The 14,063-nt window shown below is 49.0% G+C and overlaps 1 protein-coding gene across 1 annotated transcript in view; it reads left to right on the top strand.

Moving 5' to 3' along the window:
• The window catches only part of PHKA2 (phosphorylase kinase regulatory subunit alpha 2), a 68,568-nt gene that overhangs the window by 28,764 nt on the left and 25,741 nt on the right, over positions 1-14,063 (top strand). Inside the window, exons 11-17 of the mRNA XM_049766780.1 lie at positions 2,357-2,452; positions 6,486-6,593; positions 7,259-7,337; positions 10,003-10,137; positions 10,838-10,947; positions 13,447-13,591; positions 13,807-13,885. Of these exons, the coding sequence (XP_049622737.1) occupies positions 2,357-2,452; positions 6,486-6,593; positions 7,259-7,337; positions 10,003-10,137; positions 10,838-10,947; positions 13,447-13,591; positions 13,807-13,885 (752 nt within the window). The remainder of the gene's footprint in view (positions 1-2,356; positions 2,453-6,485; positions 6,594-7,258; positions 7,338-10,002; positions 10,138-10,837; positions 10,948-13,446; positions 13,592-13,806; positions 13,886-14,063) is intronic.

A 14,063-nucleotide genomic window follows, 5' to 3' on the forward strand; every position in this document is an offset into this window, starting at 1 on the left:
GGTTCAGAGAATCCCTGCCTTCCAGGGAAGGGGCACTGTGCATAGGCAGCAGTCTCAGAAGACAAGGTTCAGGGGCCTGTCCAGGAGCTGGGTGGCAGCCAGATTCCCTGGTTGCTATTGTGCTTTGCTCAACAGCCTGGTGGCTGCTGTTTTGAGCTGGAGCTGAAGGGCCCTCGTAGCTAATGTCTTATTTAATGGAAACCTCCCAACTGGCTCTCACTGCTCCAGCCTTGCTCCCTGCTATTTCTAATCAGGACACCTTGGCCAGAGTGATTATCTTAAAAGACCATTCAATGCTGCCACTGCCTTGGAACAATGCTTTGAATGGCTTCTTGATTGCAGGACAAGGTGCAGGGGTGTGTTGTGTGTGTGTGTGTGTGTGTGTGTGTGTGTGTGTGTGTGTGTGTGTGTGTGTGTGGTGTGTGTGGTACAGGCTCTTCGCAGATGTAGGTGTGTGTGTGTGTGTGGGTGGTGTGTGGTGCAGGCTCTTCACAGATGTGAAGAGCCAATCCTGATTTTCCCCAGCATTGCCTCATTGCTCACTACTTGCTTCCTTTTTGAGTGTCCCTGTTGAGTGCCAGAATGAAGCACTCTGCAGTTTTCTGGTGCCCTGAATGGGCAAGCCCAGTATCTCTCCCTCTGCTCATGTGTCCTGACACTCCTCCTTGCTCATCAGATCTTAGGAGAGCATTCTCTGACCCTAAAAGCTGGACCTGGAGCCAAGAACTAGCTGGGCTTAGATTGTAGGAGGCCTGGCTTCTATTCCTGGCACCACATGGTCCCTCGAGCACCATGGGGGGATTTTGGAGCACAAAACTGGGAGTCCTACTGGATGTGGGCCCTAAACAAACACAAAGGGTCATGAACCCACATAACAGCATGGGACACGCTGTGTCTAACCCTTTACTTCACTGTGGCAGGAACCAGTTAGAGATGATTTCTGTTCACTTCCCACCATGTTGCCTGTATTGCATTCATAGTGAGAGACCCGGAAGTAGGTCCTGCGTGCATATATGTGCAGGTTTTTTTATCATTGACTGCACAGGTATGCTGAGCTCTGAACACACTTGGGAGAGCAGCTTACATGGGTGTAGGACAAGCTTGTGTGAGTGACCCATCCTGGCTGGGCTTCTCCAGCCTGCCTTGTTCCCCTGCCCTATGGTGGAATGAGCACACAGACATTTATTTTGGCTTCTGAGTGGGCAGTGTGCTTGGAATGTTCATGTCTCCCTCCTGCTGAATCTTCTGCTCAGGCTTCACTGATGCTCTTAAAGCCTGTCTTATTACCACCAAACTGAATGGTCACAAAAACGGAGTCAGTTTAAATTTCACTTTTAAACAGGCTTGGTGAAGATCCAAAATGACCCCCCCCAACCAAAAAGCTAAGGAGATTTAATAATAATTTAAAAGACTGCTGCTTTGATTCCTTTGTTTCTCAGCCTCATAGACTCTATGACTTTCTTCCTTGCTTTTCTTCCCACTGACTCTTATCGAGTCCTAGCTTCTGCACAAGATTCATAAGCAAAGAAAAGGAGCTACAAAAGGGCCCTAAAAGGGGGAAATGTGTTCAATATCCATATAGGTCTAAAGGACTTTAAATAGAAAGGATTCTATCGCCTGTCTTTTCATGGCAGACTTAATAGAGAGATTATCTCTGTGTTCTGTGTCTGTGTGTGTGTGTGCTGCTGGAGATTGAAAGCAGGCCTTCCACATGTAAGATATGTGCTCTAGGAGGACAGAGAGATAGTGAAGGGGTAGAATACTTGCCTTACACACAGATGACTTGGATTCTGTCCCTGGCATTACCTATGGTCCTCTGACCACAGGGGAGATCCCTGAACACCACTTCGTGTGACCCTCAAACCAAATGAAGCCCAAATGACATGCTCTAGCAAGGCACCACATTGGCTCCTTCTGAGGCTGGTCACAGTGCCCAGCTTCTGCGGCCTCATATCAATTTTCTTCTGAAGCTGTTTCTTGAGCAAGAAATGTTTGAATGAGGGTCTTATGTGTGGAAAAGTACCAGTGGGTGGCAATGAGAACTGCTATTTTAAGATCTGATCTCCATTGCAAGTAGTATATAATCTCACTGGCAAGGCCAGATATACAGCTGCGAGAAGCACAAACTTTGTGAGGGGATGGGCAGCTGTGACCTTGACTCTGGACATGGAAATTTGCGAGAGTTCCTCCCCGCCCCTTGCCCACTTGGATTGGGACTCAGGGCACGTGTCTGGCTCAGCATCCTTGCTCCGAAATCTTTGTGGCCAGAATAATGTGCTTTTGTGTCATGTGGCAGTAGCAGCATTCTCGGCCCTCTTTCACATCATTTGGGGGGGATGTGGGGGTTCTTTTCCAGATCCAAGAATACCAGGAAGCCCTGGAAGGAATCTTAATCCGAGGCAAGAACGGTATTCACCTGGTGCCCGAGCTCTATGCCATCCCACCTCACAAGGTAACCTGAGGGAAGCAAGACTTTGTTTGGCCTTTCGGGGGGGTTGCATTGCCCCTTTCATGAGTCATGGTCTCCCCAGGAGCAGTGGTTGCCAAGGTGTTGAGAGAATACCTGTTTAGGCCTGAGGTTCTGACTTTGGAGCTGTCTATGCTGGATGGAGCTTGCCAAGGTCCCTGAGGATGCACATATGAAGCAAGGTCACCCTTCTCCACCCACATCACCTCTTCTTCCCAGGAACCTGCCAGAATCTCCCCAGGGCATGGGGAGCACTCTTCGGGGGAGGGGGGCTTGAAGCCTTTGTTTATTTGGGTCTAACAGTGAGGGATGCCTTGGCTGCCATTCTGTGCTGAGAGAGGGACTCCTCCAGTTCTAGGAAGAGGCCCACAAAAACTAGTATCAGGGTATCCTGCTGCCTTCAGTGCAGTCTTGTTAAATTTAAAAGTCTTTATGATTAGCCTAAATACAGGTCCTGCTTTGGGGGTCTTGTAGTCATTTTCCTTTCATTGCACTTGGTGTTTCTCAGCTGCCTTGTTGCATTAGAGGAAGGTGGAGACTTCAGAGAGCACCCCAACCCTGACAGACAGGGCCTGTGGGGGGATCAGGGCCTACCAGAGTTTGTATAGCAGCTTGAGGGTGAGTTCTGTGCAGAAATGTGGCCCACTCCTATGGCCAGGGGCTCTGAGACCTCACCCCAGTTTCAGGGACTCTTAAGGGCTGGGAAACCCTTCTTCTCCCCCTCTCTATGAGGTCCTGAGTACCTGTAAGCACTGGGTCAAAAAGGCCTTTCCCAGCCCATAGGCATTTGATTTGGCACAAGAGAATGAACAGTGGGAACTTTGGACCAGAAATAGAGCAAGGTAAAAGGGCCCCTTCTAGCTCATGCTCTCTAGGTACTAGAAACTGTTTTATACTTCCTCATTTTTTTTTGTTTTTGTTTTTGTTTTTGGGCCACACCCGGTGACACTCAGGGGTTACTCCTGGCTATGCGCTCAGAAGTCGCTCCTGGCTTGGGGGACCATATGGGACGCCGGGGGATCGAACCATAGTCCGTCCAAGGCTAGCACAGGCAAGGCAGGCACCTTACCTCTAGCGCCACTGCCCGGCCCCAACTTCCTCATTTTTTGAGTGGGTTGGGTATAAGCAAAGCCCCAGGCTCCAAAACTCGGACCTGGAGAGACACAGGTCTGGAAGCAAACATCGATGCAGGAAATAATCCACACAGTGAAAGGGTGCAAGAATGGGTTCAGGAATTCCAACACTCAATCCAGGAGTCCCACCACACAAGCCTTCTGCTCTTAAGAAGGAAGGTAGCTTAGTGGAGGACTGAAGAATGAGCCCTTTCTTCACAAAACCCAGGCTTTTATTAGCAAGAACCAGGCCACATCCTAGGGTGGAGAAGGAGTACCAAGTAGGGAGGGATCCAGTAATCCCATCACCAGATCATACCCTAGGGTAGAATTTGAATACTAATTAGGGCAGCACCAGTAACCCAACAGTTGGGGTTCACAGCCAGTGGTGCTGGGGAATTTTTCCCAAAGAGGTAGAGTGGGAATGGGGGAACCCTGCAATGTGAGTGATTAGTCCTGAGACTCCCCAATGCAATGCCCATGTTCCAGCCCTTTGAGAGCTCCTTGGCCCAAGCTGTGCTTTTCCTTCTGATGAACAGCCCTGGCAACATGTAGTCATGCACTTAGGAATCACTTTTGGTGACCATTTTTGGCAGTCCTTGGGTGACCGTAGGGGGTGCCAGGTATTGAACCTGGGTCAGCTTCATGTAAGGCAAGCACCCTACTCATTGTCTTACTGCTCTGGCCCCCTCAGCAACTGTATTGTTTCTAAATTTCACATGCTGCCTTTTGCGTTTTTGTTTGTCTCGACCATGCCCTCTTTTCCCATCTGTGCCCAGAGGAAGCTAGCAGGCCATTGACTATTGAGCACAGCTGGCATGGGCTGCTTCCAGGTGACCTCTGGAAAGATCCCCCCTATCACACTGGGGTCATGTAGAAACCATGGTGATGTACCCCAATGCATGCAGGTGGGGTTCCCCACAGAGTTTGTATACTTTGGTGCAAATGGAGCAGCTACAGCCCTTGACCCAAGGAGCATTCAGCTTGGATATCAGCCTTATCCCTTCTCTCAGATGGACAGACATCATACACAAGGCTGCTAGGAGACCATTGATGGTCTAAGTGCAGCCCCAGACTGGACACCTGGCTAGGGAGTGAAGCAGACCATGGGATCTTCCAGCCAATATGTTCAGGCTTGCAGACTAGCAGGGCCCTGGCCCCGTGTCCCCTAACACAGACCCAACGCCATGTCCCCTAGCAGGTCGCAGCCCCCATCTTCTATCGGGGCCCTGGCTCAGTGTCTTCAGCTGTGCAGGCCACCGTGAGAAGCTGGTCTCTGGGATGGAGGGAGCGCAGCTACAGTATTGGCTCAGGACATCTGCGAACTGGCTCCACGTAGGGAAGGCCCACATGGGGAGCAGGGGGTGCAGAGCAAAACTGATTGCCCCTCCTATGCTCTTTCTTTATGCCGCTTTCTTACACTCCCTTTCTCACAGGACCTTCGGTGTAGGGTCTGCTTGTAAAGTCTAATGTGTTGCCAAGTGTCTTACAGCAAGAAGAAAGCATTTCTCTGTAACCCATTACTTTAAGATAACTGCTGTGACCTTTGGGGAAAGTTCCTTATGCACGCAGTGTTGTGCTACGGGGTGACAAGTGGCATTTCATTCCGTGCATTTAAGTGGCAAAGGTTTGCTTCTGTTTACTAGTGTGACATGGTCTGTAAATGTTAACAGTATGATTGCTGAATGCGCAGGCAGACAAGGACTCTCCTCATGACACTATTTGTCCTTTGGAGAAAGAGAAACTATTCCTATTGCCCTGAACAGACTTTTGTGTTCTGTAGGGAACTGTTACTGGCTGTAATGACTTAAACCCAAAGGTCAGTCTCGCATTCTAGCAGGGTATGTTGGTTGCTGACTACTTTTTTTTTATCATTTTATTTTATTTATTTTTTTGGCTTTGGGGCTACACCTGACTGTGCTCAGGACTTACTCCTGTCTCTGGTCTCTGGGATCACATGCATGGTTGGGGCTGTAGTGCAGTGGTAGGGCGTTTGCCTTGCATGTGACTGATCCGGGATGGACCTGGATTCAATTCCCAGCATCCCATATGGTCCCCTAAGCCTGCCAGGAGCGATTTCTGAGCGCAGAGCTAGGGGTTACCCCTGAGCGCTACTGGGTGTGGCCCAAAAACTAAAAAGAAAAAGAAAAAAACAAGCCATGAATGTCAAACACCCTACCCCTCTGTACTCTCGCTGCGGCTCCTAATTTTGATAATGTTTGCTCAGTGCCTTCCAGCAGAGAGAAGGCTAGAGCTTATTCAAGTGAGTCAGAACTTCCAGCGGATGCAGCTTCTAGAGGCCCCATGGAAAATTAGTGCTGTAGATGGCGGTGTTTGGTTGGTCCTCGATAAATAGCGCCACCTTCTGGTAATCTTGCATTGCACATCGAGTTTGCCCCCGGGGATGGGAGGCTCCAGAAACCTGAGCATCAGCTGTGGGACTAGGTCATTGGCCCCCTAAAGCAACCAAATGCAAGGCCAGAAGGAAAGAGTTCTTGTTGTTCTGATTTGTGAAGCAGGAAGGCTGGCCTTCCAGTGATTACTTTGCTGCTTCTTGCCCTCAGCAGCGCTATGGGGAGTGTCGGGAACACGAAGGGGAAGCGGGAGTGGTTGAGAGTGACAGTCTCTGGAGCCCTGGCTTGCAAGAAATGTGCTGGAAGAGTAAAGGATGGCACTTGGCAAAGCTTCCATGTGCTTTTTCTTTGGTATTGGGCTTTATGCTTGTCTTTCTTTGGCCACAACTGGTGAAGCTCAGGGCTCTCTCTTGGCTCTGTGCTCAGAGATCACTCCTGATGAGGCGCAAGGGAACGAGTGGGGTGCTGGGGATCCAACCTGGTCAACCAAGATCAAGGCAAGCACCCACCCTGCTATTTTACCCCTCCATTCCCTGTGCTTTTCTCCTGCAGGTAGATGAAGAGTATAAGAACCCACACACAGTGGACAGAGTACCCCTGGGAAAGCTGCCTCATCTGTGGGGCCAGTCCTTGTACATACTCAGCTCGCTGCTGGCAGAGGTAGGCGCGTGTGGGCTGCACACATTGGAATGGTTTCCTGGGTGCCACGAGGGACCCTGGGAAAACCCAGTGCGACCATCCACTGGGGGGACAGTTACTGTCTCTGACATCTTCTTGGCTCTCTAGTGAGTTGCACTTGGCTAGGCTGGTGTATTCATCACTCCTGAGAACCACTGCAGGACCAGATGTTCCCACCCATGGTAGAATCAGTAGGGTTTAGACTAGCCCTGGAGACCTGTCAGGGTGTCTGGAAGATTCGTACTGGAAATGCATGTGCCCATGGCTCTCTGGTACACTGTTTTCAAGCAAAAATGCATTGATTGATGGGGAAGTCTAAAAGCATGGAATTGCAGGAAATTTGTGGGTGTGTTTTCTTTTCTTTTTTTTTTTTTTTTTTTGGTTTTTGGGCCACACCCGGCATTGCTCAGGGGTTACTCCTGGCTGTCTGCTCAGAAATAGCTCCTGGCAGGCCTGGGGGATCATATGGGACACCGGGACTCAAACCAACCACCTTTGGTCCTGGATCGGCTGCTTGCAAGGCAAACACCACTGTGCTATCTCTCCGGGCCCTGAAATTGCAGGAAATTTGAGAGTTGGTTCCAGAACCTCATGAAGCAGGGAAGGTCCCCTCAGTATATCATCGTAATCCTGTTGCTCTCTCCTAGGGATTCCTGGCTGTTGGAGAGATTGATCCCTTAAATCGAAGATTTTCTACTTCTGTCAAACCTGATGTCGTAGTGCAAGGTTTGAAAGCATGTTTACTACTTGTATGAAAGCTTGATAGACCAATATTAGAGGCTAGAGTGATAATGCAGTGGATAAAGTGTTTGTCTTGTGCATGGCCAACCTGGGTTCTGTCCCCAGCACCCCATCTGGTCCCATGAGCCCTGCCAAGAGTGATCCCAGAGCACAGAGCCAGGAATAAGCCCTGAACACTGCTGGGTGTGGCTTAAAAATCAGCAATGAAAGGTTATGGGGCCACACCCATCAGTGCTAGGGATCACTTCTAGAAGTGCCAGGGATGCTGAGGGTTGAACCAGTGCATCCTGCATGAAAGCACATGTAAATGCCTTGAGCCCTCTCCCTGCTCTCAAGCTAACATTATCTGCATTGAAAATGGCTCCCGTGATTTCTATTTAATGTGTGTTCTACGTCAGTCACTTTGTGAACCACTTTCTATAACTCATAGCTCCCAAAGGCAACCAGTTTTCTCCAGCACCACATTCCTTTGCACAATGCAATTATTTTCTTGTGCCTACACCCTGACTGCAAGCTGAGATATGAGTGATTCACTGGGTGTCCTTCTCCAGCTGCATTCTTCTTCAAAAACTACACCAAGAGCCTGGTTGCAAGTGCAAAAGCAAGTAGGCATTTTGCACTTCTTCCCCGTGAGGCCTGACTTCTCCCCAAGGCTCTTGGCCCTACTTTGCACCGCCTCCACCTGCCTCCTCTCCCACCTGGCAGGCACCCACCTTCGCAGTTCCTCTCTCTACCTCCTCTCCAGCAAGGAATCCCCAGGGCTCTGGCACCTTTCCCATACCTTTTGGGCATCTTCAATACTGACAAATGCATTACGGGGCGCATTAGGTAGGCGATGCCTTATTTTCTCTGCAGGATGCTCACAGTATGTTACATAAGGGCAAGGCTCGCCTCCTTCTTACAGCTCCCCTCTGGCTTCACGCTGTGTATTCTGTGCATTGAACATGATTGTTGAGGGGCTGGAGATATAGTACATGTAGGTAAGGGGCTTTTTTGAACCAACTGAGGTTCAAGCCCTGGAACCCTTATGGTCTCCAGATCACTGAACCCAGAGCCAAGAGTCAGCACCACCAGGTATGCGCTCCCCCCAAAAGAAAGCCAAAAAAGAAAATGATGATGAATGGTGAGGGGCTGGCTCAAGTATCAGAGTGCATATGCCAGGTCCTGTTTTGGAGCCCATAACTACGTGCCCCCCCCAACCATTGACATAAGTGTACCAGCGAGCTGAGCATTACCAGGAGTACCCCAGGTCCCTCCTCAACTCTGTGGGGGGGCTCTTTTCTTAAAAATAAAAGCAAACACACTGTTTTGAAGAAGAGTAACACAGTCCCTTGTGACCTCAGATTCATTTTCGTATACCCACCATGATATGGCCAGAAGCCTACAAGTTCTCACCTCTGACCACGTCACACCAGCTAGACCTTCCAAGAGATGCTCACAACAGTCCAGACTCTGGCAGTGGAATTTGGGTCTCTGATTCTGCTTCTCATCTTACCAGTTGCTTTCCATCTTAGAAGTTGGCCTTCTCACAGCCCACAGTGGCCCTGAAATCCTGAAGGCTTTGTGATAACTGTTGGGCAAGGGATTGGATCCTGTGTGCAAATTGTAAAAGGGAATAGAGGAAAAGATACAATCTAAAGGCTTTGAGCTGGAATCAGGGAATGAATGTTCAGAAACTTCTCCACATCAGCTCTGGGATCTCAGACCTCACCAGTCTCAGAGTTAATTTTTTGGAGAGTGAGCCAAAGTGAGCCCTTGTGTCTCAGGGCCCTGTGGGTCTCTGCTACTTTTGGAAGCTTTGGAGGGGACAGGTGTGTAGCAGAAGCTACTGTTTTTTTGGTGGGGGGGGGGGAGATTGGACACTGAGCATCCATTAGTTCTACCTCACTATGAGATATAGCGGAGATCAGGGAGGAAATCTGAAGAGGTGTCATTCAGGTATCTGTAGCATTTATATGGATTGCATATTTGGGGGACCCCAGCTGGTAGGTCCAGTGGCTGGGCTCTGGGGCTTTCTTAGCCCCCTCTAGTTCCCAGCATGCCCTGCTCTTCTGGATTCAGCACTCCCTGTGCTGGGTCTCAGAACACTGTCACTTCTCAGGAAGGCTAGTAGGATGGCTAGGAAGGTTCTGGACCCTGAACCCCACAGTCCCAAGTTCTCAGCTGAGCTCGATGCCTGCTGGCTTGATGCCTAATTGTGGCTGCCAGGGATAGGGCCCAGACCAGCCTATTGTGTTGGAGCAATTCTGGGATGGCTTTTCATTGCCAGCCATGCCCTAAGCTGCATGGTAAAGCTGCCTCCTACTCCAATATCCTACCACCAGGCCCATTTTCCCATCTGTTCCTGGAAAGGAGCCCTCCACATTCACACCCACCCTGTTACAGGGTCCACAGCCAGGATGCGCTGCCTGATCACTCTTCTTTGCTGTCCTTGCTCCTGTCCTTTGCTCCTGATCAGGAGCACAGACTCTGGTATGGCATTATTTGAGATGTGCTCAGACACTTGACAATCTGCATCAGGTATGGGGCCACCAAGGCCCCAGGGAGTAGAATGAGGCAGCGGGAGAAGTGACCCTGTGACCTGTCTAAGTCCAGGCCAAAGGAAAGCCATGTCAGGACCAGGCCAACACGACTTTCACCTTCCTCTCAGTGACGCTCCTGGCCGAGACTGACCACATTAAGGAGCTGTTGGAGAGACATGGGGTCCACGTGCAGAGTATTGCGGACATTCACCCTATCCGTGTTCAACCAGGCCGGATTCTGAGTCATCTCTATGCTAAGCTCGGTAGGTTTGGACAATTTTAGGTCATTTGTGGTGGTTGGCATCTTGATTCTGAAGGATTGAGGTGTCCTGGGGGACCAAAAGATGCTAGTTCCAAACAGCTGAACCAAAGTCGCAAGCAGGTGGGCCAGTGCTTCCAGGTGGAGAGGCTGGAAAAGGGGGCACTTGCTTCATGTGCCCATGGGGGAGATGCCACCACAGCCCAGCCTGTCATTCTTTACATCTTTTGGGAGAAAAAGAACCTCCCTTAGAAGGGTTCCCTTAGAGTTATGCACTTGAGTGTGTGTGTGGGTGTGTGGGGGGTGTGGGTGTGATGCTTCTCATTCCCCTCTGTAACCACAGAAAGTGCTCCTCTGCCATCGGAGAGAGACCTCCTGACTTTTTCTGACATAGTTTAAGCACTATAGTTCAGTACTCCATATGTTCCTAGTGGCAATTTGACTCCTTTCAGTAATGGTCTCATTTCGAATGGATGCTAAATGGATGCTGTTCAGATTCTTGTGTGAAACAAAGGCAGTAGTGCTGGCTTGGCACCTGTTTCATCCCAGTTTCAAGAAGGGGAACAGTATTAGAAAACCCAGCCCCTTCAGTGGGCTGCTTAGTAGCCAAAGAAACTTTCCCTGTAAAGTGTGAGCAGAAGTCACTTGGCTTTAGTGCCACTACATTGGCCCCAACTGCCATTTCTCTTCTCCTTTCCCAATAGGAAGGAATAAGACTATGAAATTGAGTGGGCGGCCTTATCGGCACATTGGTGTCCTTGGAACCTCGAAACTCTACGTCATCAGGAACCAGATCTTTACCTTCACCCCTCAGGTGAGACCATCTTTCATCGTTTGAGGGCCCCGGTCTGAGTGGATGCCAGATGTGACAAATGTTTCACCTAGAGATTAGGGACCAAGTGTGTCAGTCACTTCTGGGCACAGGCACACGTCAAGCCGCAACTACCCAGTTAGTTGCCAGTGCCCTGCCACTGGACTCACCCCACTGGTGCCCTGAAGCATAATCCTTGATAATTTAATCAATAATTAATCAATAGTCCTTGATTATTCTATCATCAGATTGTCTGCAAAACACATGCCCAAGTTAATTTCCAGGTGCCAGCCCCTGTGATTGGCTCCACAAAACCCTTATTGTGAAACTTCCCTTAGGAGCTTTGGATCCGATCAGACCAAACGGTTCTATTGTGGAGTCACTGTCTCCCTTCTGTTCAGGGAGACGCATCAACCCGTGGGCCTTTCCCCATAATACTCACTTCCATCTGGGAAGTGATTTCCCTCCATGAGCAATATCAGAGCCAAGCTGAGCAGGGACTAGACTGGAGCCAGAGAACAATTGGGTTTTCATCAACCTCAGCAGCAGTGCCTTTAGTTCACATTTATTTTGTTGTTGTTATTTTTATATAATATCTTTATTTAAGCACCACGATTACAAACATGATTGTAATTGGGTTTCAGTCATAAACAGAACACCCCCCCCTTCACCAGGGCAACATTCCCACCACCAATGCCCCACCCTCCTTCCCCACCCCTGCCTGTATTTGAGACAGGCATTCTACCTCTCTCACTCATTAAGATTGTCATGATAGGGCCGGAGAGATAGCATGGAGGTAAGGCGTTTGCCTATCATGCAGAAGGACAGTGGTTCGAATCCCGGCATCCCAGCTGGTCCCCTGTGCCTGCCAGGGGCAATTTCTGAGCATAGAGCCAGGAGTAACCCCTGAGCATAGTTATTTCCCTAACTGCACTCACCACTGTTTGTGGTGAGCTTCATGTTATGAGCCGATCCTTCCGGCTCTCATCTCTATTGTCTCTGGGCATTATTACAATAATGTCTTTAATTTTTCTTAAAACCCATAGATGAGTGAGACTATTCTGTGTCTATCTCTCTCCCTCTGACTTATTTCACTCAGCATAATAAATTCCATGTACATCCATGTGTAGGAAAATTTATGACTTCCTCTCTCCTGAAGGCTGCATCATATTCCATTGTGTATATGTACCACAGTTTCTTTAGCCATTCATCTGTTGAAGGGTATCTTGGTTTTTTCCCAGAGTATGGCTATTGTAAATAGCACTGCAATGAATATAGGTGCAAGGAAGGGATTTTTGCATTGTATTTTTGTATTCCTAGGGTATATCCCTAGGAGTGGTATAGCTGGATCATATGGGAGCACAATTTCCAGTTTTTTGAGAATCTCCATATTATTTCCCATAAAGGCTGGACTAGATGACATTCCTACCAGCAGTGAATGAGAATTCCTTTCTCTCTACATCCCCACCATCACTCATTGTTCTTGTTCTTTGTGATGTGTGCAGTCTCTGGCATGAGATGGTACCTCATCATTGATTTGATTTGCATCTTCCTGATTGTTGGGTCTCATTTACTCTTTTATTTGTTGTTTGTGAATCCGCAAAGAGCTCCCAGAATGAGAAATTGATTTCCATCCCCTTGTCCCCTTTTGCGGGGAGATCTTGGTAATATTTATCTGCAGCAAATAATCCACACAGATAGGAGGGTTAAGGGGTAAAATGTTGGGTGAAGAGAGTCCTTTGTCAGCCTGCTTCTAGCTCCAAAACACACCTCGAGCCAGCCAGCCAACTCTGGCAAAAGACCTCAAACGCCTGGCACCCATGCTATTTATTTGGCTCTCAACAGCGCCCCCACCTGGAAGGTCAAGGTGGGACAACAGGCAAAGAATAATCTTATGGAAATATTTTCATATACAACACCTGATGATTTGTGATGTGGAGCGTTTTCTCATGTATCTTTTGGCCAATTTTCTTTGAGGAAGAGTCTGTTCATTTCATTTCACCATTTTTTCATGGGGTTAGATGGTTTTTTTCTTGTTAATCTCTGTCAGTACCTTGCATATCTTAGATATTAGTCCCTTATCTTAAATATACAAGGTACTGACAGGACCATTCAACAGGGAGACACAATCCAGGGCCTGCCTGCTCTCAATACCTTTGCTTGCAAAGCAGCTTGAGCCAGCAGCCCTGGATAGAGTAAGAATCCAGGAGTTATTGATTTCTGTGCCGAGATAGCAAGCTGGGGCCAGTGTTGAAAGTGCTTGCTGAGCAGCTGTAAATCACTCCAGCTGCAGCCCGCAGCTTTCCTGCTGCTGTAGGCCCTGTACCTGAGCAGGGAGCTCATCAATTGGTTCGGTGGCATGGCGATCCTCATGTTAGAGGCAAGGAGAGCCAGCATCGACCCTCTTCTCTGTCCTGACTGGTGATAAAAGGGACAGGTGGGGTTGTGCGGTGGGTATGGAGGTGGATGCGTTGACCCAGCCTGCCCTGGCTTGCCTTGCAGTTCACCGACCAGCACCACTTCTACCTGGCCCTGGACAACGACATGATGGTGGAGATGCTGCGGATCGAGCTGGCACATCTGTGCACGTGCTGGCGCATGACGGGCCGACCCACGCTCACCTTCCCCATCACACACACCATGCTCAGTAACTTAATGCCTCTGGGTCCCATTCTATACCCCAATACCCCCACCCAGTTCAGTACTGCAGGTCTTCTCAGTCATTTGGCATCTTAGCTCAGGAACCTTTTCTGCCCTATGTGTATTGGTCAGATTGTGCATGTGGAAGGAAGTAGGTGTGCTCAGATTATGCCAACTAATCCATCTTTCTTTCTTTTTTTTTTCTCCCCTTCACCTCCTTAGCAAATGATGGCTCGGACATTCATTCTGCAGTTCTTTCTACAATTAGAAAGTTAGAGGATGGCTATTTTGGAGGAGCTAGGTAATGTATGACTTTCCCAAAACAGGGAAGTGTTCTTGCCCTTTCTTAGCATCTCTGGCTACTCTGCTCCTGTGTCTCCTTTTAACTGCTGATAGAGACGCCTGCTGCTGTCAAGCCAAAAAATAATGTCAGGGCTGTCTAATGTGCCCATTGTTGGGAAACAGGAATGTGTTCCAAA

Source organism: Suncus etruscus, chromosome X (genome assembly GCF_024139225.1).
Source record: "Suncus etruscus isolate mSunEtr1 chromosome X, mSunEtr1.pri.cur, whole genome shotgun sequence".
Lineage (NCBI taxonomy): Eukaryota > Metazoa > Chordata > Mammalia > Eulipotyphla > Soricidae > Suncus > Suncus etruscus.